The sequence below is a fragment of the Pyrus communis genome, chromosome 5 (assembly GCF_041283825.1).
Source record: "Pyrus communis isolate YQ-2024b chromosome 5, ASM4128382v1, whole genome shotgun sequence".
Classification (NCBI taxonomy): domain Eukaryota; kingdom Viridiplantae; phylum Streptophyta; class Magnoliopsida; order Rosales; family Rosaceae; genus Pyrus; species Pyrus communis.
The window spans coordinates 6,029,011-6,050,953 of NC_142569.1; the positions used below are offsets into that span (position 1 = coordinate 6,029,011).

A 21,943-nucleotide genomic window follows, 5' to 3' on the forward strand; every position below is an offset into this window, starting at 1 on the left:
CATTGTGTCTACCGTTCCCTGCTGAATTTCTTTGTCCAATTTTTTCTCTCTTAGAGTCTCTCTGTTTCCTGTTTGTTTTTTGTTCTGCTTTGGGTTGTTCTTGGCTGCTGATTGTGGTGGTTTTTTTTGCAACCTTGTTTCCTTTGCTGTCAATTGCCTCAGTTGCTTTCATGTTGTTGGTACAACGATAACCATTTAATCTCTCTAATTCATACTTCAAACTCGAGTACTGTAAAAGTGACTTCATTAGCTGAAAATGCCCTAGCCTCGTTTGCACAAGGATCAACTTTGAGGTCCTCTAGATCCCTTTCACTATAAAAACCAGGTTTTTGACGTTGAGGCAATGCACTTTTACCACTCAACATCAGGTAATGAAATATTATCAAATTGACAATATTTCGCTGCACACATAAAAGAGACATGGATCGACCGCAAAACAGCATGTGGATTACTGAAGTCTCCTATTGATGTATCGAGCAGTTCAATGGAGTTGCCTTCCATGTGTAAACTTCATGTCTAAAAGATCACAACCACCAATCGTACTGAATAAATAGAAGTACAAAAAATCGAGTAAATATAAATAACAATGCTACACGAACCACATGTTAGATTTTTATGTGGAATCGGATCCATTTTTTACATGAATTATATAAAGTTACGAACTACACCTCAAATCCAAAGAAAACATAAATAAGAGGCTTGGAATCTCTCATATTTGTGTTCAATTCTAAGAATATATATGCACCAACATGAAATATAAGTTACGCCACATAATTTATTTCTTGCCTTGAAGAAGTTGTAGGAAAATCAAAAGATACAATAATGAGAGATAGGTGTGCGGAAATCATTTCCAATATTTTATCTAGCCTCAAGTATTGAAGTAGTGACTTCATTAGCTGAGAATGCTTTAGAAGAACGACCAGCTTCAAGGTCAGTCAAATCCCTTTCATTGTAAAAACCAGGTTTTAGAGGTTGAGCCAATGCACCTTCACCACTCAACATTAGAACTGCAGCTGACATACTCGGCCTGTCTTCTGGATTTTGTTGCACGCACAAAAGACCCATATGAATTGTTCTTACAACTTCAAGCAGAGCGGAGTCCTTTACCGATGTATCAAGTAGTTCGAGAGGCCTGCCTTCTATGTGTAGCATCCATGCCTAAAACACGAAAACTAGTCTACTTAGTAGAAGTAGTGGAATCGAGCGATAAGAAATTTTAACTTGATATTTGATGTTGTCACACTCACATGTCCAAGAAGGTTGAGTTTGTGGTCTGGATGAGAGAATTCTCTATTTCTGCTCCCACTCACTATCTCTAATACCAGAACACCAAAGCTGTAGATGTCGGACTTTATTGAGAAGAAACCATCAATTGCATATTCTGGGGACATGTAACCGCTGCAAACTAATGTGTCAAAAAACGTTTTTATACGCAAAGAATCTAGACTTTCTATTAGTGTTTTCGAAAATTCTTAAAAAGCAATCATACAATTGTGTTTTAGGATACTTACTATGTTCCAACCACTTTCTTCGTTTCTGCTTTCGTTTCATTTCCTCCAAAGCTTCTAGCCAGGCCGAAGTCTGAGATTTTCGGGTTAAATTCACTGCCTAATAAAATGTTACTTGCTTTGAGATCTCTATGAATAACTCTCAATCTAGAATCTTGATGAAGATAGAGGAGCCCTCGAGCTATCCCATTAATAATTTCAAAGCGCTTCGGCCAGTCTAACAACATCCTTTTTCTTTGATCTGCAAAATATCGTAGTTCATAATTGTCAAAAAATACATCATGCCAGCATAAGCGAATTGATGGAACCAAAGTTTAAGGTTTTTGAGCGGTCAAACCAAAAATAAAGAAGTCTAAGCTCTTGTTAGGCATGAACTCATAGATCAGTATCATCTCGTCTTCTTGAATGCAACATCCAAGAAGCTTCACTAGATTCCTATGCTGAAGTTTGGCAATAAGTTTAACTTCATTCTTGAACTCGTTAAGTCCTTGTCTAGAACTTTTTGAAAACCTTTTCATTGCTATTTCTTGTCCGTCTTTCATCGTACCCTAAAATCCATCAGCTTATGTTATGGCCAAGATTCATATTCTGTAGTTTGCACACTACTTATATCCATCATTCCATATTATGACCAGAACTACATATCTATGCAACATGGAAACAGTTAAGGACTACCTGGTTTTACCTTAAATACAGATCTGAAACCGCCTTCACCAAGTTTGTTTTCAATTGAAAAGTTACTGGTTGCAGAAACTACAGTCATCAAGTCAAATAACGGTAATTCCATATCCTCCTTTTGGCTACGTCCCAATTTTCCTGCAAGGACGCAGTAACAAGGGGTGAAAAAAAAAAATTCCCTATACAACTGAACTGTAGAGGGGCAGAATAGTACAGCCAACTTACCACCTTTTTGGTGCTGCTTCTTCCAAACATAAAATAGCAGGGCAAGGCCTAAAATCAGCAGTCCGGTAGACAATACAGTAGTGCTTATTATGATTCTCATTTTCTTTGCATTGGATTCAAAGTATTTAGCATTGATCTTTGTATCGTCTTCATGATCTATGAATGACATTTTTGAAAACAGAAAATCTATGAGTCGGAGAGTAATAAATAAATAAATAAAAACTGTATAATGCCTATCATCCAACTAATACTTGCTAGTTTGTGAGACAATTCTAAAAGAAGATATTGCTAATTGTGTCAAAATTCAAGGTTTAAACTGTTGGAAACAATACAACGTTTCACTTCATTATGTCTTGACTTTGTTTCAAGCATTTGGTCATGAATAAATAAATGCATATTCACCAACAGGTGTTTTTTGCATACCTAGTTCCGATGCAGCCATTCTTATATAAATATCTTGCCCGTTCTCAGCAAAGTATCTTATATCAATTAGATCGCCGTACCACAGCAAGCACCCGCTTCCTCCATTCCGAACATCTAAATTTGTATAAGCCGTGCAGGAGCAGGTCTTCATGCACACCATCTCACATTCCTTGAGGTTCATACTTCTGCTAAGCCAGGATTGTTCTGTGCTAGGCAACTTCACCCCCGAGTACTTTTGGAACACATCTCCGGTGCAATTTAGAGGAGTCTTTCTCACACAGCCATTATACCAATCTAACATATCCCATTCTTTCGGAAACTTTGGTGTAAATCCTTTTAAACAGCTGCAAACCGGGGACTTTTCCATGTTACATGCACCATGTACACCACATACTGCATAGTTGTCACAGTAATCAGTTTGGGCTGCTAGGGAAGGAGCCCAACCTTTGGTTCTATCAATCCATGTGTAGCTGTGCACTCCATCTGAGGTTATAACCACCCTCGTAAGGATTGAGTTGTTGTGAAGCTTGTAACTGAAGTACATTTCATCATGTTCAGAAACAAGATCGTATGTGTATATAGCGTTTGGATTTAACTGAGGCGCTCCACTCAACCGGAGTCCATTCCATGGTCCATACCGAAATTTAATGACCGAACCTTCCCTCCCAAATATTTCAGCATATCCTTTGGGACCAAGTTGAATTGTACAATTGCCTTGAGAAGGATCCTGAGGACTTTTCCACGATCTAAGATGCCAATTGAAGCCTGTAACTGTGTTCCTACCAATCTTCGAACCTGGTAAGAATGTATTGCCAGGGTAATCAAAACTTTGCCACAGAAAGTTCCCAGGGTCATCATCACTTCTATCTGCCACGACAAGATTACCCGAATCCAAAAGACGTGCCACTGGATTCTGTGCGGTTCTTGATGTATTGGAGGACCAAACTGTGCTCATGTTGTGGCTGAGGACAAGAATTCCGGGGTTAGTGACCTTCAGAATGCCGGACTTATCAGTGAGGGGTGTGTCTCTGTTGGCAACCCATACTATGGTTGTCACAGATATCTTGTACCATATCCCCACGTACCGTCTATTAGAAGCATCAAGACTGAAAAATCCTAACTCAAACGTACCGCCAGTTGAAACTACAGTCTCACCTTCTCTAATGGACTGAAATGTACTCACGGCGTCATCAGCTGTGGAGAATACTGCTGCGACGATGAGCAGCAAAGAAGAGTAGAAAAGAAGCAAGCATATCTTAGTTGAAACTTTTGACGGATTTTTCATGAACTTCATGGGAAAGCACAGAATATTGAAGGTTTCCATTGTCCGTCTATATACTTTCTACACGGTGATTTAAATGTTTGTCTGTCATTTGAACACCTTACTGAAATAAACATTGGTACCTTTTCCTGCAAGTAACCAATCATTTTCGAGTTCCTTCAATATTGTTGAATAGTCGGGTGCGTGGGAAGACAAATTGTTCTCCTAAGTGTGAGACTAAGAAAGTCGTGTTTCCACAAAAACAAACAAAAAAAAGAAAAAGAAAGCCGTGTTTCCACAAAAAAAAACAAAAAAAAGAAAAAGAAAGTAGCAGCCGGATACTTCACTCTAGTAGAAAATATCCGAATTAATATGTGGTCATCCAGTTCCCTCAGCTCAAAGGAAACTTAAACGTTTGATTGCTGCACTCTTTCGCATTTGACTTTAATATACAAATGCTAGAAAGTATCAATGAGAGTCTTTGGCAGGAGATAATATTCTCTGTAACTGGTTGTATATCTCGTTGTGTCCATCTTTCTAATCACGTTAATTTTTTCATTTCTAAGTCAATATGCTACACATGTAATGGAATAATTTGGTGCTCTTGTCATTTTCTTTAGTTTATACTAGCAAGCGTGCCCGCACAATGGTGCAGGTTTTGAAACTATATAAAATGTTTTAAATATATATATGATAAGTCTTACTACTTGTTTACATGTGGAAATCTATATACAACCCTATCTACAATAAGAAACAATGAGTAGTATTGAATTTCCTGAATCTAATGGGTTTGTTCCTTCACTTTGTTCCTCCTCCTTTCTTATGATATGTAGCTGTTTTCGTTTATCTATTAGAAATTGGAAAAATAGAAGTTAATGTGAACAAATGACAATTGGATTTGTTATAGGATGCTCTTGCTAAGATCAGAACAATAAAAGGAATAACATAAAGTTGGAAAACAAATGCATAAATAGACAGATAGTGTTCTAGAGAAAGGTCTCTATCTTGATATTCAACACAAAATTTCAAATCCAAAGTATTTAGCATCTTTCAACATGAAAGAGCGCTAATTGCATTAACTAATTAAGCTTAGAAATGGATTCAAGTAGATAGCCGATTAAAATTGAGAACGAAATTCATCAACAAAGTTGGAGCCGGTCTTTGGAAAATTGATTCCATTGTTCCATTGTGTTCACTCCAAACACTGCAATGCTTGAGTTTTTTCCCTATACATTCTAATTGTGACAACCCGTTCTAAATTTTACGTTTTTATTTTATTTTAAAAGCGTGAATTTACGAAATTGCCCTAGAGGCAAGGACTTTGACTTCTGTTGACCATCGACTTGAGAGATGTGGGACTTATTCTTTTAGCATATCCTCGTAGTACTCGTTGGTACGAACATATAGGCGAAAGTCGTTTGCGAGTTCGGATTATACGGTATAGTTACGGACGTTCGAAATTGGTTATTCAAGGTTTAGTGTTAATTAAATTAAATCCCCACTTTGTGGAGTGAAGCCAAAAAATCAGAAATGCAAAAAAAAAAAAAAAAAAAAAAAAAAAAAGAGAAAGAAAGAAAGAAAAAAAAGGGGGGAAAAGCTCCCGTGGGTTCCGTCCGTACACCTCTCCGACTACCCATCTTTCAAGGCCGATTCCGGCCAACTCCGGTGGAGTTTTTCGATGCCACCACAACCATCTTGAAGCTCTCATTCCCCTCTACAAAACCCACCCAAGAACCACCTTGATTAACCATGGATGTGGCGGTTTAAGGCCACGAAAGTTGACGAAAATCAATAGTGCTCCGGCCACCCTTTTCGATTTTCCGGCAAATCGGCAAAGCGATGGCCGATGCCACCACTTGGGCTTTGTAGCCTATCACCCCAGGAGCAAAACCCAACCAACCTTGACCCCGTTGTACCACCGTAGACGACGAATCGACGTCGGGAAATTTTAGGCACCCGCCGGCTTTGTGGGCAAAATTGATCATCTTCCGTCCACTTTTGGACTTCGTGGAAGGTATGAAAGTTGCTCCACTCACTGAGATATTCATTTCTGTGAAGTTTGAGAATTTTTGGAAATAGTTGGATTTTCCGGCGAGTCGGGGCGGCCGACCACCACCTGCGGCGGTGAGTGCGGCGGCGCGTGGCCAGTGGGCCGCCTATGCTATTTTTAGGCTATGTCGAATGTCTTGAATTCAGTTTTGTTATTTGAATGACATAGGTTGATCGTTGGAACCTAAATTCGTTACGATACGTTGCTTGATGAAAATGTGAATCGACGATCCGACCGTTGGATCGTTACCAAACTTGGATACATTATAATATGTAGTATTTAAAGATCATAGGAATTTATGGATCGGGAATCCGATGTACGGATCTTCCCAAATTGAATTTGTAAGTTAGTAAAATAAATGTTCACATCCACTTGGTTTTGGGTAAATGGCGGAGATCCAACCGTTGGATCGTAATGAAATTTTAATATGTTATTCTAGAAACATATTGTGGATCGTTGGGAGTTGTAGATTGGAAATCTGATATGCGGATCTTCCAAATCGAGCTATACAGGGTTGTAGACCCTACCGTCGATCTTTGATCGACGGTTGATTTTTGGTCAATGGGTCTCAAATTATTCTTGAAGGTCCTTGAGGATATGTTTTATGTAAATTATGTATTCTATTGGTAAAAACTTTGAGACGTGATTTGATAATTGGTCACAGGCGACGATAGATCGTGATGTCTCGATGTGCGTGCAAGATAATCATAGCGTGGACTCCAGGTGAGTGGGCCTTTTTCTTTCATAGGCATATAATTGATAGTTCCACAAGCACTTCTATAGTGATCTATGCTTGTTACCTACAATTAATCATTTCGAACTACGAATGGCTTGATCCCTGTTTAGGGTACGTAGGCAGTCTAACAAGACGTTAGATGCAGCCATATAATAAATGAGATTAAATAATTGAGACAATAGCCTTGTTTAGTGAATTGAGCAATGTGAGGGACATTGGTGGGAATTGTGAGATTTAGCTTTATGATTTGGTGATTAAATGTTGATCATAAATCAATGCGTGAAGAATCAAGAAATTAAAGTAAGGAAAGGTAAGTATGATAATTAATGTAACTAGGGTCTAATTGGGCTTATCACTAATGATTACTCTCAAAAGTAAATAGTTTGGGAGTAGGGTGTTATTGATTGTACATGTTACGCCGTATTATATATATCTTGGGAATATCATGAAATGTTTGGGTTTAGATTGCATCATGGCATATTCATATGGATATTACCTGGACCTGACTATTGTGAATGCTTTGAAGTGCTATATGACGCCGCGGACGCCCAGGTAAGCCTCAGGTGAGTACATGTTGATGTTAGTGATGTTAGTGAGTATGATTGTGTTGAGATATAATATAGCTCATAAAACTGCATCCCGGTGTTAGTGCTCCCGCCCGTGGCCAGGGCACAGTCCTTCACGTGATGTTCACCTCCCGCACCTTACGCTCACCTTGGATCCAAGGTAGGTGCACAGTCCTGTCGTACAGACCACTTTAGGTGGTTCCGACTCGTAGGTGACCCGCGATTATTCGCACAGCCTTCACGTGATCGTAGCACTTGAGCGTATTTATTTACACCCAGTCTTGTCATACATACCACTTTAGGTGGTTCCGACTCGTGTGCAGGTATACTTATTGAGGTATTGGCTAACCATGATTGATGAGATATGAATAAGTCGTACATGTCACTATAGGTAACTCCGACTTATATGCTAGCCATGATTGATGAGATATGGATAAGTCGTACAGGTCACTATAGGTGACTCCGACTTATATGCTAGCCATGATTGATGAGATATGGATAAGTTGTACATGTCATATTAGATGACTCCGACTGATATATCATTTTGTATTGATTAAGTTCATTTGGCCTACTTATTATTGCATGGTGGAGTTGATGGCAAACTGTGGTTCTAGCCATTTCTGAGTATGGTTTGGATTATGTATATATGTTGTATTGTCTTATGGAAAACGATACGGGTTTTACATTTAGGGGCATTACTGTTAGAGAGGTAATAACTTTAGGAAGCTTGGTTTTATTGCTTACTCACACTCTCTGTTTGGTGCCCTCCAGGTTTTAGCTGCTGTGTTTGTATCGACAAGAATCTGTGGCGAATCTTAGTATTGATGGATATTTCTGAGGGTATGATTCTTACCCACACTCCCGTACCTTACTTATGCTCTGACATCGTGCGTAAAATGGGTTCGCTCCCGCTCGCAACGCACTCTGGTATTAATAATTTTTAGGTTCAAATTATTCACATTTTTCTACACTCTATCACATTTTATGGCTTCATCACCTTCCAGGTGTCGGCCAACACAGCTCGATTCGGACTTTCTGGGTCGGGTGTGTCACTAATTAATCACTATTTAACCGAAAAATACAATTCATAGAATAATAATTACATAAAACAGAAGAAGAAATATTAAAATCATGGGGTTACCTGAATTCTGGGGTCCAAGGGTGATAGCTTAATGGCACCAAATTGAAATCATAAATCCAAAACCCAATCAAATGATAAGGAAAAGAAATAAAAATGTTACCTTCCTGAGAATAAGGCCCAGAAGCTGCCCCAGATTTTGAGTCGCATAACTGAGGTTGATTACTGCTAAATGCAAAGAAGAGAAAATACATGTTATTACCTATTAAAAAAAAAAAAAAAAAAGAAGCAGAATAACCAATAGGGTTTCGCTCTAATATGTTATTAACTAATTTACACAAAATTAATTGAAGCAAACAAAATCTGAAAACAGGGCTAACTATCGAATTGTCGGGGTTTGAGCTTTTTGGTTTCAGGTTTGCATGTTGATCTGCTTACTTTGTCACATTCAACTCTCGAGCTTTTCAAACGCATAAATTACCTTAACTACCACAACAATATATATACACACACACAGATTGCTTAAGGGGAGGGATCCCCATTTTTCTAAAAAAATGGGGACATGCTCCCCACCGTTGGATTTAACTGTAATGAAATTGTGTGGTTGAGATTGAGTGACCTATGTTTTAATTTCAACCACACTATTTCATTAAAACCAATCTAACGGTGGGGAGCGTGTCCCCATTTTTTTTGAAAAAATGGGGATCCCTGCCCTTACGCAATCTATATGTGTGTGTGTGTGTGTGTGTGTGTGTGTGTGTAATTTCACAAATAAGTATCTAATTTCACAAAATATATGAAACCTAGATCAAATTTTTTGATAAAAACTAAGAATAACTCCACAAATTACTAAATTGTAAAAAAAATTCAGAATCCAGATTAAATTTCAACTTTAAAAACCCCAATTCGGACAATATACCCACAATACCTCCAAAGACGCTCACCTTCACAGTATGCAGACGGGACGGGACAGAACGGAATGGGACGGGACGGGACGGGACGGGACAGGACGGAATGGAACGGAGCGGGAGCAAAGATACCCTCGGATGGAAACAAGGAGGAAGAAGAAGGAGACGGAGAGGTTATAATTTTGTGTTCCACGGATGTGGAACGAGTCGTTCCAGGGGGTGAGGTGGAATGAAAATTCACCCAAAACTCGTCCCGTGGAACAGCTCGTTCCACCCGTTTTAGGTGCACCAAACGTGGAATGAAACGTCTTGTCCCATTCTGTTCCGTCCCGTCCCACGTACCAAACGGTACCTTAAACCACTCCAACATAAACAATCATGCTTTTAGCACAACACAAACAGTACATGACCCTAAAATATGGGGATAAAAATTGAAATTTGAAGCAGACCCAGAACCCTAAATGTCAACCTCAACGATTCAGACTCACTAAATTCTAGTGTTTCTTCAGCTTTTCTAATAATGTGGTAGTTTCTGTGTGAGTGTGTGCGCTGAGAGAGAGAGAGAGAGAGAGAGAGAGATGTGAGCTGCAAAAAAACCTTATTATTTATATCAAAGGGCATGTAAGAAAACATGCATTAGGAAGCAAAGTGATAAATCTGTCTCTCATATACACATCCTTATTATGCTATTGAATTACCCAGCTACTACTCATCATCCAAGTTTCAACTCAAACTCTGCTGAATCATATATGCCTTCACGCTGCAGCCACACGAACTGCGGTCTCCTTAACTTCTTCAGCCTTTCCCAGCAAAATCACAACTATGAGACAGAAATAGGGGCAACTTTAGGATTAGGAACACATAATTATTACAAAAGTCCAGCAGTGAATAACATAACAACTTTGATCAGTAAAATCAAAAGGAAATAATGAACCTGAGCCTTGAACACAATCCGTCCATCTTCGCCATCCAGCTTCGAGACAACAGTAGAGGTGCTTATGCCTGTTTCAGTAATATCGACTTACTATTTTCAACAACAACTTCATTGCTCTTCAGACTCTTAGCATTTGTGTTCAGAATATGAATAGTTGTACCAAATAACTTGCAAAAATTAGAACAAAATGCTGAAACTTGATGCAAATTAAAACCATGGCTGTGTTAGTGACGGAAAAAAAATACTAAAAAAACAATGTCAATCACAAATATATGAAACCTAGATCAAATTTCTTGATAAAACCTAAGAATAACTCCACAAATTACTGAGTTGTAAAAAAAATTCAGAATCCCAGATCAAATTTCTTGATAAACTTTAAAAACCCCAATTCGGAAAATATACCCATAATACCTCCAAAGACACTTAATTTGCATTATTCACAACAAAAAAAGAGTATACATACATCAAGTTTCGCTCTTAAATTCGAAGGAGGACAAAATTAGGATTAGAGTTTTACGATTCTAACCCAAATTTGGCCAAATTCAAGCCTACCATCAGCAATTCCAGTTCGTACACCGTCAAACCACCATCACCCAGATGAATGTTAAACATGCAACACGAAAACGAATCAATTCCCTAAAATTTCGACTAAAACCTAGAATAACTTACCTTGAGTAGAGAGGGTTTTAGAAAACGATGCCGTTGGAGGTCCAAAATTTGACGCTGCAGCGGCGTGGCGATGGTTCCGCTGCGAGTAACAGTAGCCCCTTTTCTCTTTCTGTATATACTAGAACACATTAGCCGCGCGTTACTGCGAGTTTTAAAATTGTGTCAAATGTTTTGTTCAAACAACGTAAAAATGATTTGAGAGAAAACTAATACTGTTTAAACTAGAAATGTTTGAAAAATTGTTCAACGCATAAAATGCGTAAAGAAAAAAAACTTTTAAAATTCATTGTCATCTATTTAGAAAAGAGGACTGCAACATAGGACATGGATTCTGGGTTAATAGCTGCTGGTATCCTACTATTTAGATGCAAAAAATATTGCAGGTAGACATTTCAATTCAGTGGTTTCTAGCTTTGCACTGCCTGCAACAGTTGCACATAAAATATTACAGGGTTGTGTGCTATTTACATTCAAAATATATTGGCAACATTGTGCTATTTACATGCCAAAAACATTATTAACATTGTGCTATTTACATGCAAAAAATATTAAGGCATTTAGACCATGTTGTACTGTTCAGTTGGCAAAAAAATATAAAGAAACATTGTCTGTGGATTTATTAAAATCCATAATAACTGTCTTGTTTCTCTTCAGCAAAACATGAAGCATTTGCATCAACCTTCTTGACTGTTGAGAAAGCAATCCAGGGAAAGAGAAAAAAAAGTAAAACATAAAAACGAATGATAGAATGATGCAAGAATAAAATTATAATCTGGAAAATATAATATAAGACGGATGGTCACCCAATATTTTTTTGGTGGAGAGGTGTCTTTTCCTTAACCAGTTGGAGAAGATCTTTTCAATAACTTGATAGGAATTTCATCAAAATCTTGGCCACTGGCTTCCGAAATTTCTTCCATATCACTGTTTTAAAAACAGAGCAAACGTTGAAAAATAGGGATGCCTAATAAAAAATAAAAAATTAATTTAAACACGGCAAAGATAGTTGTTCACTAATGTATTACCTTTTTTGGCATCGAAAAAAAGCGGTCTACTGACTGATTCCCTCTTTCTTTTATATGATTGGGCACTTGTATCTGGGGTAGAGGTAGATGATGATAATGTAGTGGAAGGCATTGATACTTGTTTGAAAAGAGTCTGCGGAGCTGCTGGTTGCATGGACACATCTTTAGAGACATTGTGGATGAGAAGATCATTGAAGTTCATGTAATTTTTTAGGCTGCTGAATCGGAGGTGAAAATTTTTTTTCTGCCCTATCAGTCTTAAAAATTCATTTGACAATTGCTGTTGATCCGCTAATCTCTGATTGAAGACCAAATTTTTGCAGCTTGCACTAAATAATGTTTCCCCGCATTTACCAATTATTAAAGCACCGGTTTCATCAGTTTCATCCTGAAGAACCAAGTTTACCTTGTACCTATGTATATAAATGAAAGTTAGTTGCTGTAATTCAATTTATAACAGCAAGAAAAATTGATAATGCAGTTGATGAACATAAACATTATTCATAGTTGATTTATTTAATCAGACAGATATCATTGATTGAGCTAAATGGAAATATATGTTTTGTACATAGTAAGTGAAATGGTAAATTTGCTATATATATATATATATATTTCACAGGTGAGGGATTAGTTATTAAAGCACTGATTTCATTAGTTTCATCCTGAAGAACCAAGGGTACCTTGTACATATGTTTAAAAATGAAAGTTAGATGTTGTAATTCAGTTTACAACGGCAAGAAAAATTGATAATGCAGTTGATGAACAAAAACAGTTATTCATAATAGATTTATTTAATCAAAAAGATATTACAAATAGAGCTAAATGGAAATATATGTTTTCTACATAGTAAGTGAAGTGCTAAATTTGCTATACATATAGTTCAGAGGTGAGGGATTAGCAAAACTATTAATAACCAAATAATTATTTTAAGACAAAAAGGAAAATACCAAGGAGTTGGAATTTGATTTGGGTGTTTGTGACAAGTTCTGTCCAGTTGGATCCTTATGCATTTGCTTGACACAGGTTGGGCAAGCACTGTACCACCAGTCGTGCCTTGTGTCAAAACGTTTCACAGATGCTTCACACAAAAATGTATCATCCTAGAAAATATTTTAACCAAGATTTGCATCAGCGATGTTCATGATACATATGTTTTGTTAAAAATGCGAGAATCCAATGACAAAATTTTAGCCAAAGAAAATAACATGTGATTAGTTTGTATACCCTGTGTAAATCTGGATCCAAAAAAGCCAACTGATCAATTGTCATTTTTTTCGCAGTCTGCAAGATTTCGGCTTCATTTGCTTGGTTCGAAGATGAGGGCAATATTCTGAGAGAATATACCGAACTGGAAAACCTGCAACATTTAATATGCAATTTTATCTCGATGATATTGCAGAAACAAAAATTTTTGCATTCCAAAAATATTAAACATAGATTCAATTTGTTTTAACATTATTAAATATGCTCACATTGATTTGTATGAGTTTATTTCTGGAATGTCTGGGTCAATGAAGAAATTTGAGAAACCAGTGTTGTTTAGGATAACATTGTCTACCTATGAAGAAAACAATGAACAAAGTGAAAACCAACAATTAACAAAAATAAAAATTTATCAATACAATTTAAGTACCTCAATGTATTTCAAATTGAGTTAGTTTTTACAAATTTTTAAAAAGTAGCACAAAAAGAGAATGATAATTTATTAGTTCATATGATAACAGATGAATGTGTAAGCAAATGTTGTAATTAACAATGCATGTGTATCTATGTAATGAAAGTGTGCGGGCAAAGATTTCTCTAGAGCAGGTGTATGGACCTTAGCATAACTTCCCAAGGGATTGGCACTTTTGATGTATATGTTCAGTAGTTGGGCTCTTGCTTGTCTTGTGTGCTACAATAAGAGCTTGAAGTTAGTTCTAAAAGATGCCTTTGTGGGGCCTTAGGTGTAGGCCTTGAGGCTCGCAATCAAAACTAACTAAATGCTTAGGCGTGCTACTGCTATCTCAGTATAGCAGATGTATAACAAGTGTGTTTCAAGTTGATTACTTGTGCTCCAAGTTACTCAAACTTCTTGTTATCAAAGGATTGTCACGGATGAGTTAAGTCTGTATTAAGTTCTTTTTCTTGCCTTGTAAACAAGGACTTTTAGTTCATAATCTTGTATGTTCGAATGGAGGAGTCCAGAGCCTTTTAAGTCATTTGTTTGGTTCCAAGTTGCTCTTAGTGAAAATATATCCATTAAGTTAACCAGATCCAGATGCAAATGGGACTCTTAAAATAGAAAACAGGTGGAAATGACTTGAATATATATTGAAAAATGCATTAAGCAATAGATCTACTAATTTAGATGACAAACTAAGAGCCTCAAGGCCAGATTTCACCTTGTCTGGCAAGGTTGAACTTCTTGCAGCCACTTTTCTTTGATTTTACAGAGGTTGTAGACTAAAAAGGATGGATGGTAAACAGGTTTACACAAGAGGATCGATACTACAACATTGGGAATGTAGTAGAGTTTTTATACTAGACAAAAGATAGCTTTTCTAAGGGAACTATTGCTAAAAGGACTGAATCTTGGTTGATTTTAGCTTGAAGGGTACGAACTGGCTTGAGAGCAAAGTTTGTATGTTTGTTTGTTTGATTGGTTTAGTGTCTTTGTCTCTGGGGCCTATCTTCCCTTTTATAGGCAATTTGGCCTGATTGCTGTAGCTTTTGCTCTTACCCGAAAGCACTGGAATGATAGTGAGTCATCAGTTTTTTACTTGTAATGCCACTAGAAAGTCCCTTTTGGCTGATAGTAGGTTGGTCTCCATCACTTGTCACTTCCGTTATGGACACATGGCTTTTGTCTTGGCTGAGAAGTCTTCAGCTTGTTTCTGGTCTCGACGCTGAGCTTCGGGCAAATCTTTATTTATTCTGGCATCTTTGGGCTCCTCCTCATTCATGCCCACTATTCAAATACGAACCCAAATAGAAAGAATAACAATATTCAAATTAAATTAAATGGCAACATTTAAGACAAACTGTATAATAAATTTATTAGAGAATGATGTAAAACTGATTATTATTTTTTGATATTAAATACCCCGGTACAACTTCACTTCCAAACTTGTAAAAACAGCAATAACCCGCAGCAACAAAGCTTCGACAGAGAAGAAAAGTTCTTTGCAACATTTCCCCAAAGTGTAAGTTTTGCCTCTTCTAACTGCAATTCGAAAAAGAATTTTAGCACTCAATTTAAAGATTTTTTTTTTTAAATTTGGCTAACAAAAAATGGAGTCATTGTTAAAACGATTATCTAATTATCAAACGACATACAATTATTAGATGGTATTTTAATTTTTTATGCAGTGGGTAGAATGAAAAGTAAATGAAAAGTAAATGAAAAAAATTACCTCAGATTTTCAACAACGATGTCACATTTGTGCACAACTTTTTCATTGACCTGTTTTGGTTCTAAGCGTTGCATTCCCTTCACATGACCCACCACATCTTGTAATTTAACAAACAAATGTGATAAGATGATTAGAAATTGTTGAATGACACAAACACTAATGTTTTTACAATTATATATATATAGCATTACTTGCCAGTATATCAACACGATTCAACCAATGATAAAGCATATTGTAGTCTTCTAACAAAAATCTGTGGCGAATAATGGTTGGAAACTCATTTGTAATTTTCTTGAAAACTGTTTTCACCGTGAACACAATTTGGCTATCATTTGGCACCACTCTGTATTCGGCCTTCCTTCTATTGATGCGAAAATGTGTGTAGGAGCTTCTGGGGTCAGATGTGAGGTGTGGGAGTTGGGACGCAGGGGAATTTTAGTCGTGACTGACGGAAACTAGAGGATGTGGGCAGCTTTTTGAGCTGCATTGCTGTTGTTGTGTCTTGACTGAAGGCTTATCAGTTTGCAATCCCTACGATTTGTATCAGTGAAGGACTGAGTGAGCAAAGGCGTTAGACTTCTCTGCCTTATGCGTGTTTCTAGTTTGATGTGATCGCATTTACCCTGATACTAGAGCGTCTATGAGTTCGTAAGCGTGCCTAGTGCTCCAATAGTCAAGGTCGGGATAATTTTGTTCTGATACCAGGCAGTCCTTCGAGGCATTAGATTTCTATGCCTAATGCGTGTGTCTAGTGTGATGCGATTTGCACTAACCTTGATACTAGGCCGTCTATGAGTTCATATAGCCCCCATCCCTAGTGCTTTAACTGTCTTTTGTATCGATACCAGGCAATCCTGTGAGGCATTAGACTTATATGAAGCCAGAAATTTTGGGCTTGTTTTGTTTCGGCTTTGACAATAGATGATGCATAAGTAGCACAGAAAATGAACAAGGGGGACAAAAGTTAAATAGTTCAAACGGTTAGTAAGTAACGAAAGATGTAACTCAACCAATTTGCCTGTATCATCCAGCGAACCTTTAGGCATTGCTTTTATTTGTCAAAACAGATAAAATAGTGTGCAGTGATTGTTCTATTTCCTAATGTTAGCAATGTATACTGGTCAAACAGTGATTCTTTTGTTGCCGATAAACTCTGATTAGGAAAGTTGATTTTTCTTGTTTTGCTTTTGAAGTCATTTTGTGCTCTGAGAAAACAGTACGGATTTGGAGTGGCATCACAGATGATTAACTTTCACTTGTTCGCTTCTGCAGTGTACACTTCGTTTTTGGTTCAATTTGACAACTAACTACAATGTGGAGAATGTCAGACGTGACGATTAGGGACTTGGATCCCATAGGATGACGGCTAGGCCTTCAAATGTTGATTTACTTGAGACTTTACAGTTGCAGGAACTGTTTTTGTGTGAGAATCTACAAATTTGTCACAATATACTGCAAAACCGATTGTGAACTACAAGAATTATAATGAAAATGAGCTCCGAGTATTGGCGAAGAAATTAGTTTACTTTTTACTCGATTCATAAAGGTTTTGTTGTCCTTGATTAAATGTTTGCGCGATTTGAAGGGTGCAATTGCAATTGGTTTCATCTGTTTTTATTGTCTTTCATTCCAATGGATATGAGACCTTGTGCTTTTTCCTTCTTTGTCATCCCTGTTTCTACTGCTCTGCTCGGGTTCATCGATGACCTCAGCTCATTGCTACTGCTACTACTCAAATGTCTTAGTTGCTACCTACACCTTCACCCTGTCACTGTCACCACACCGATGATATCCAGCAGATTGCACATCTCTCTATCACCGGAGGCTGCTGCAATACAACCGCTATGTAGCCGTTTTGTCACATCCACCGCCATCACACTTGAGCCAACTTCCCCACAATCTCGATATAACAGTAAGGACTCCCAGCACATGAGGAAGATTTTGTTCAGAGATGAGTATGAAACTCTGAAGAAGTTGTATAATTCTTATCGTACAACTTGCAAGAAGTCGTTGCAGAAGAACCTAATGTATACATTTTTTTTTTTCACATAAACTACAGCCAAATTGTGCTGTTTTGCCCGAAATGCTTACTACAGAACGTATACATTTTCCCGTATGAAGCTTACTGAGATGGTAAGCCAAAAATGTTCCATATAGCCTTCCACCTTTACCTCGTTACTTTTTGTTGAGAAGATGAGCAAGGCAGCGAAGTTCCTCGAACGCGTGCATTGTGTCTGCATCGAATCCCCCTGCAAACTGCATATCAAGCAAGAAATATATCTCAATCTTCTGCATTTTGAATGGACAAAAAAGCACAAATAATTTCGCATCTTTTTTGTTCTACTAACCTGATGAACTCTGAAAGCAAATCTCACTCCCTGAAGCAGCATGTAATCCATTGCAGGATCTTTCTCCGCTGCTGCCTTCGACTGAAGTTCCATAGCCACCCTCATCATGTACATCTTTGCCAACTTGACTGAGCCAAACTTTATCTGCAAGATCGGCATCAAATTAGATATGCGATACACAAGCTGACCACTATTCGTTCATAAAGAATATCAAAGTCTACCTTGCTTAAAATTCCATTGTCAAGCATCCAGTCTGTGGGGATTTTGAAGTCCCTGCAATTACGCATCAATGACTCCCTTGTCCGGAAAAGGTTATAAACTGTACGCTCCATCCTGTGAGAGGTAAGGAAACCCTTGGTAAGTAAGTTTAACTAGTAGGAAAAGGATTGAACATTCTAAGAAATTAGCCACGAAATTTCTTACTTCTCAGACAAGGAAACCATTTTCTTTAGTGCAATGTCACAAGCCAGTCTGTTATCATCCTTGTAAGAAGACACTTCAAACTCCAGTTTCTTGAGATCTCTGTAGCTGAATGCTGCTTCTCGCAGTGTGTCGGCTTTCTTTTCTGGCCAATCAAAGTTCTTTAGTACTGCCCTCTCATCCACCTTTCAACAGAAAGTAAGCTTAACAGTAAGAAATCGGCATGGCTTCCCAGTTCCATTTGAAACAAATCAACCATTACATCACTGTAGGTGAAGACTGAAATATTGCACACAAAATTATAAACTGGTTTTTCTGGTCGTTAGAAAGATCAAACTTACAAGAAAGGAAAGTTCGTCATCGAGCCACTTCACAAATGCCACAACATCTTCAATGTTTTGATAAACTGCATTGTTCACCTCTCTTATCAACGAATTCACGAATTCTCCTTGAGTCTCCACATCTGCCTTTATCTGCAAAGCAAATGGCGGTTTCATTCAATAAGAATTTGCAGTAGTCTAGTCTGCTAGAAAGCCTATGACTTCAAAAGAAACTATAACTTAGAAGAAATGAACTTCAAGCAGCCAAATTATAAATAACGGGGCAAGTGATCACTTACAGCAAGCAAATGTGATGATCGGTTCTCAATTTCTCCGATCATGCTACTACGAACATTTGCAACATCTGGGCCATCAGGAGCTCCTCCATTTGAAGATTCTTTCCTAGACTCTCTCTTCATCAGTGAATGATAAAACTCAACTACTTGTGGGGCTCTTTGTACCACTCCTGTGGGACTAGTCTTCGCTGCAAACTTAGGAGGAGGCGGTGGGGGAAGTGGAGGCGGTGGTGGAACTTGTGCTGAACGATCCACTTTGGTTGCACTAGAAATGGAACATGAAGGCCTTGGAGGGGGGTTCGGAATTCTCAAGGCCCTTTTCTCAACATCTAAGCAAGATGGAAGTTTATTAATTTCGTGACAATTTCCGAAGAACTGTGATCCGTGAAGGATTCCCAAATCATATTCTTGAGAGGTTACAGTCTCTGTATCCTTCTCCATTTCTTGGACACACATAAAACCATCAGACTGCCTTCTCTTATTCGTCTGCACCAAGTCTTCTGCAAAGAATCTTGATCCGCTTATTGAGTGTCTTCTTTTCGGACTTCCTGCTTCCTCGTCTGAGCTTTCTAAGTTAGGCAAATCCTCATCAGCAATTGGACAGTTCTTTAGTTTCTTCATAAGGTTCAATCGCTTTCCACCACTGTATTCTAAGTACTTGCTGCTTCTAAATGAAAGTGCTCCATCAGATTTTCTACTCCTCTCAATCGAAGTGGGACTTAATGTGTTATCAGAATTTGTGGTGGAGGATGAGTGCTGCAACTCGTTTCGTAAACATGAATTCACCCACCTCAAGTATGCTAGCTCCTCAACCTCATTCAACCTACTCATTTGTAAACCTTCAACTTGTTTGCACAATTCTTCGTTTGTATGCCTTAGCACAGACGCCTCGGCTTTAATCTTCTCAACAATGTCACTCTGATGATAACCAATATAACAAGTTTCAGTAAGTAAACAAAGCTAAACCAGGACAACCAAGTCACATAAACCAGTAATTCTAATGAAAACAAAGTAATTAATGTGTTTGGAATTCTTCTGTTGGAAGCTTTTCTGCTCATAAGCGTGTCTTCTAGAAATGCTTTCATTAGAAATACATTGAAGTTTTTATTAAAGAAGCATTTCGCAGGTGATTCTCCAAAAAGCGCTTTGGGTTGTCATGGTGCTTTTAGTCATTCCAGAAGCATTCTCAAACATAGAAGACAAATTTAAGGTCAGCTTTGAGCTTCCGATGCCAAATTTAAGTAACCAAGGAAGTTGATTGTACCTCAGAAGCCTTTGCCAGAGAAGCCAACTGGGATGTTGCAGAAGAAAATTTGCTAGCAAGATTTCTCTTCTGAAGCTGCAACTCCTTGTTCAGGCGCCTCAACTCTAAAACCTCCATTTCCGCACTCCCCGATGCTGATGCCACTGAGGTTTCATGATCTTCTCTTTTCAAAATCACTTCACTCCTCTCCAAAATTGATGTCAACTGATCGGAGAGACTAGTTTTCTCTTCTTCCAGCAGCTCAGCTTTCCGAGCCAGATCATCAAGCTCCCGCCTTTTCACCTCAAGTTCCCTCTCAAGCTCCAAGACAATCGGGTTTCGCTTACACTCCGACAACTCAGCTTGCAACTGAAACTCCCTTTCCTTAGACTCCCGAAGCAAGTTCCTCAAGTGATCAAGCTCAATAAACAAATCTCGTGATGACTGCCTCCGGTGGGTCGGATGCATCTGAGGATGAACCTGATTGGAAAATTTTGAAAAATAGACAATTTTAGAGGCATGAATTGAATTTTAACCACACTTACTAATTTCTTATAATTTTAACCAAAAAATTCAAGCAAAAGGTCTTAGTTACCCGTAATAATAGAAATTCCCCAAATTTAGAGAAAACCTTGTTCTATCACTTCACATTACACAACCCAACACAAAACCCATAAAAGGAAACCTTGTATCCAAACAACAAGTCAAGCAAACACAAAACCCAGAAAAGGAAAACCTTGTATCCAAACAAGAAGTCACAGGAACACACTAAACGAGGCACTCTTCCCTGTCACTTCACAATGCAGAACCCATCACAAAACCCCAAAAAAGAAAACCCTGAATCCAAACTGCAAGTAACTCACTCACACATATACAGACATGATCATATAGAATTCCAAATAAAGGAGGCTTATGAAATCTCCTTCAAAATTTCTTAATTTTCTTGCAAACCAAACACGAAAGGTAGTGCTGGGTACCATTCATTCATGTTCTTTCTATTCAATGGCATACATGTGCCTGCTTAGTTAAGTAGTCTCCAATTATCAACTTAGAAGATGATAAAGTGCTAAGAGGCCAAAGTCGGAGCCAAGACTGTTTTCCGGGTGGCCTACACAGAAATCAGGCTAAATAATACTGTCGCCTAACTCCGAACGGAAAGGATATGGTTTGCTAAGGGTAATTAAGACTTTCTATCTGGGATTTTGGTTAGAATCATAAGACGTTAGAAACTTTGGCTAAAATTCAGTTCATGACTCTAAAATTAGCTACTTTCCAAAATTTCCCAACCTGATTAGCATTCACAGAGCACGCCAAATCGCCAATCAGCGAGCGCTTGACGCGCGGCTGAGCCGGCGCAAAAGGGATCTTCTGGTTTGCTAAATCGTACCCCGTTAGCGGTGGTTTCTTGCTGGTGACTGTGGGCTGCGCCTTGGCCTTCTTGTCCCCTGCCAGCCCTTTCACAATGTGAGAACCCCATGAGGAAGCAGACCTCAATCTCGAAGAATTGCTGCTGCCCTTCACATTCGAACATTTCGGAATCTGGTTTTGGTCGGAAAATTTGATCGATCTTGCTCTGGTTTCTGATGGGTTTTCTTCTCTCATCGTGAAATACCACAATTTTTAAAGAAAACGTCTAACAATTGGCACTCAATTGAAACATGGGATGCTCCAAAAAAAAAAACCTAAATCTAGTTGAAGCGATGAAATGGGGTGATGATTACATTCAAATCTTTGGGACCAAAAGGAAGATATAAAAGCTTGAACAGTTGAAAGCTCCTATTCCAAGACCAGCTGAGAGCTATGCGAGAGAGAAAAGTGGCAGCTTTCTTTCTCTATTTGTCCCAACTTTTGAATTTTTGA

At 38.1% G+C, this 21,943-nt stretch overlaps 2 protein-coding genes and 1 long non-coding RNA gene across 5 annotated transcripts; all 3 read right to left on the minus strand.

Annotated features, from left to right (window-relative positions):
* Positions 1–543: 543 nt before the first annotated feature.
* LOC137725657 (G-type lectin S-receptor-like serine/threonine-protein kinase At4g27290) lies at positions 544–9,035 on the minus strand. Of its 3 annotated transcripts, none has more exons than XM_088693947.1 (9): positions 8,906–9,035; positions 8,689–8,750; positions 2,835–4,942; positions 2,415–2,567; positions 2,194–2,324; positions 1,846–2,056; positions 1,512–1,749; positions 1,248–1,398; positions 544–1,158 (listed from the first exon to the last, which is right to left on the minus strand). In XM_088693947.1, the coding sequence occupies exons 3-9, from the start codon at positions 4,156–4,158 to the stop codon at positions 859–861; spliced, it is 2,508 nt and encodes an 835-aa protein (XP_088550073.1). In that variant the 5' UTR covers positions 4,159–4,942; positions 8,689–8,750; positions 8,906–9,035; the 3' UTR covers positions 544–858. The 3 variants fall into 3 exon arrangements, with proteins under 3 accessions (XP_088550073.1, XP_068320528.1, XP_088550072.1); XM_068464427.2 differs by having other exon boundaries at positions 2,412–2,567; XM_088693946.1 differs by having other exon boundaries at positions 2,194–2,567.
* A 977-nt stretch (positions 9,036–10,012) lies between these two features.
* Positions 10,013–11,015, minus strand: LOC137721804 (uncharacterized). The gene is made up of 3 exons (XR_011066724.2): positions 10,894–11,015; positions 10,368–10,435; positions 10,013–10,253 (listed from the first exon to the last, which is right to left on the minus strand). It is a non-coding gene; the product is annotated as an uncharacterized LOC137721804 (long non-coding RNA).
* A 6,371-nt stretch (positions 11,016–17,386) lies between these two features.
* Positions 17,387–21,939, minus strand: LOC137727005 (protein CHUP1, chloroplastic). The gene is made up of 8 exons (XM_068465959.2): positions 21,371–21,939; positions 20,105–20,563; positions 18,844–19,758; positions 18,566–18,697; positions 18,228–18,409; positions 18,026–18,137; positions 17,805–17,948; positions 17,387–17,712 (listed from the first exon to the last, which is right to left on the minus strand). The coding sequence occupies exons 1-8, from the start codon at positions 21,683–21,685 to the stop codon at positions 17,632–17,634; spliced, it is 2,340 nt and encodes a 779-aa protein (XP_068322060.1). The 5' UTR covers positions 21,686–21,939; the 3' UTR covers positions 17,387–17,631.
* Positions 21,940–21,943: the final 4 nt, after the last annotated feature.

Bases quoted from the DNA above. Each gene is read 5' to 3' on its own strand.
- LOC137727005 (XM_068465959.2), bottom strand. From the start codon at position 21,685: ATGAGAGAAGAAAACCCATCAGAAACCAGAGCAAGATCGATCAAATTT. The intron at 18,698-18,843 runs GTAAGTGATCAC...TTTGCTTTGCAG, and splicing joins GATCATCACATTTGCTTGCT to ATAAAGGCAGATGTGGAGAC. The intron at 17,949-18,025 runs GTAGACTTTGAT...CCGATCTTGCAG, and splicing joins ACAATGGAATTTTAAGCAAG to ATAAAGTTTGGCTCAGTCAA.
- LOC137725657 (XM_088693946.1), bottom strand. From the start codon at position 4,158: ATGGAAACCTTCAATATTCTGTGCTTTCCCATGAAGTTCATGAAAAAT. The intron at 2,568-2,834 runs GTATGCAAAAAA...TGTCATTCATAG, and splicing joins AATGGCTGCATCGGAACTAG to ATCATGAAGACGATACAAAG. The intron at 1,159-1,247 runs GTGAGTGTGACA...TTCGTGTTTTAG, and splicing joins AACTCAACCTTCTTGGACAT to GCATGGATGCTACACATAGA.